Genomic DNA, 1,828 nt, shown 5'->3' on the forward strand with positions numbered 1-1,828 from the left:
AGTTGTTGATGAGGTTCCATGTATCTTTTCGAAAGCTATTGAAAGTTCAGAAAGCGATGGTTGGAAAGGTGCTTTGGAAGAAGAGATGCAATCTCTTCAGAAGAACAAGACATGTAAGCTGATGCCATTGCCGAAAGGCATGAAGGCAATTGGATGTAAATGGGTTTTTGCAAAGAAAGAGGGATTTCCAGACAAAGATGATGTTCGCTACAAAGCAAGTTTAGTAGCTAAAGGCTACGCCCAGAAGGAGGTAATTGATTACAATGAGGTATTTTCTCTTGTTGTTAAACATTCCTCAATTAGAATTTTGTTGCCTTTGGTAGCGCAGTTGAATTTGGAGCTAGCTCAACTTGATGTGAAGACTGCATTTTTACACGGTGATCTGAAGGAGGAAATCTATATGACCCAACCGGAGGGGATTCAAGGTTGCTGGTAAAGAAAATTGGGTTTGCAAATTGTACAAATCGTTGTATTGATTGAAGCAGTATTCAAGATAGTGGTACAAACGGTTTGACAAATTTATGAAGGATCAGATGTACACAAGAAGCAAATACGACCAATGTGTGTATTTGCGCATACTTCAAGATGGTTCCTACATCTACCTACTCTTATACGTTGATGATATGATGATAGCATCGAAGAGCCAAGTTGAAGTTGACAGATTGAAGGCTCAGTTGAGTAAAGAGTTTGAGATGAAGGATTTGGGGGAAGCCAAGAAGATTCTCGGTATGGAGAATACAAGGGATAGAGAGGGAGGCAAGCTTTGGCTGACACAGAAGCAGTATTTGATCAAAGTACTACAGCGTTTTGGTGTAAATGATGATTCCAAATCTTTAAGTACCCCACTTGCTCCTTATTTGAAACTTAGTTCTCAGTTATCTCCAAAAACGGAAGATGAGCGAGAATATATGGCGAAAGTTCCCTATGCTAACGCAGTTGGAAGCTTGATGTATGCAATGGTGTGTACAAGACCAGACATTTCACAGGCTGTTGGTATTGTAAGCAGGTACATGCATGATCCAGGAAAGGGTCATTTGCAAGCTGTGAAATGGATTCTGCGGTATATCAAAGATACTGTAGATATTGGTTTGTTGTTTGAGCATGATAAATCACTTGGTCATTTTGCAGTTGGATATTGTGATTCCGACTATGTTGGTGATTTGGATAAGCGAAGATCTACTACGGGCTATTTGTTCACTTTAGCAAGGGCGCCAGTTAGTTGGAAGTCTACCTTGCAGTCAACGGTAGCTTTGTCTACGACAGAGGCAGAGCACATGACCATTACTGAAGCTGTGAAGGAGGCAATTTGACTTCATGGGTTGCTGAAAGAATTAGGGGTTGGTCAGAAACAACCCGAAGTATATTCTAACAGCTAGAGTGCTATTCATTTAGCAAAGAATCAGGTCTTTCATGCAAGGACGAAGCACATTGATGTTCGCTATCATTTTGTGCGGGAAATTCTCGAAGAAGAGGAAATTGTTATCAGAAAGGTTCCAACTTTAGAGAATCCTGCAGATATGTTGACCAAGGTGGTGACGAGAGCCAAGTTTGAACATTGTTTGGACTTGGTTAGTATTCTGCGATTTGGAGCTGGCGGCTTGACTGCGCCAATATGAAAGCACCGCGAGTCGTCTGTTTGGGTGGAGAAGATTTGTGTTTTGTGGGATTTGAAATTTTGTCAAGGTGGAGATTTGTTGAAATTTGCCAAAATTTCTATCCCACATTGGTGGGTTAGCAATAGTTGGGGGGAGTTGCTACCTATAAAAGGAGCACTCCTCCCTTATTTGTAATACACCTCAAATATTGTATTCCTTCTCCACTTAAATAT

At 40.8% G+C, this 1,828-nt stretch overlaps 1 protein-coding gene across 1 annotated transcript; it reads left to right on the plus strand.

Annotated features, from left to right (window-relative positions):
* Positions 1–728: 728 nt before the first annotated feature.
* On the plus strand, positions 729–1,310 carry LOC121784141 (secreted RxLR effector protein 161-like). The gene has a single exon (XM_042182322.1). It carries the CDS (start codon positions 729–731, stop codon positions 1,308–1,310), a length of 582 nt encoding a protein of 193 aa, XP_042038256.1.
* Positions 1,311–1,828: the final 518 nt, after the last annotated feature.

Source organism: Salvia splendens, chromosome 21 (assembly GCF_004379255.2).
Source record: "Salvia splendens isolate huo1 chromosome 21, SspV2, whole genome shotgun sequence".
Taxonomy (NCBI): domain Eukaryota; kingdom Viridiplantae; phylum Streptophyta; class Magnoliopsida; order Lamiales; family Lamiaceae; genus Salvia; species Salvia splendens.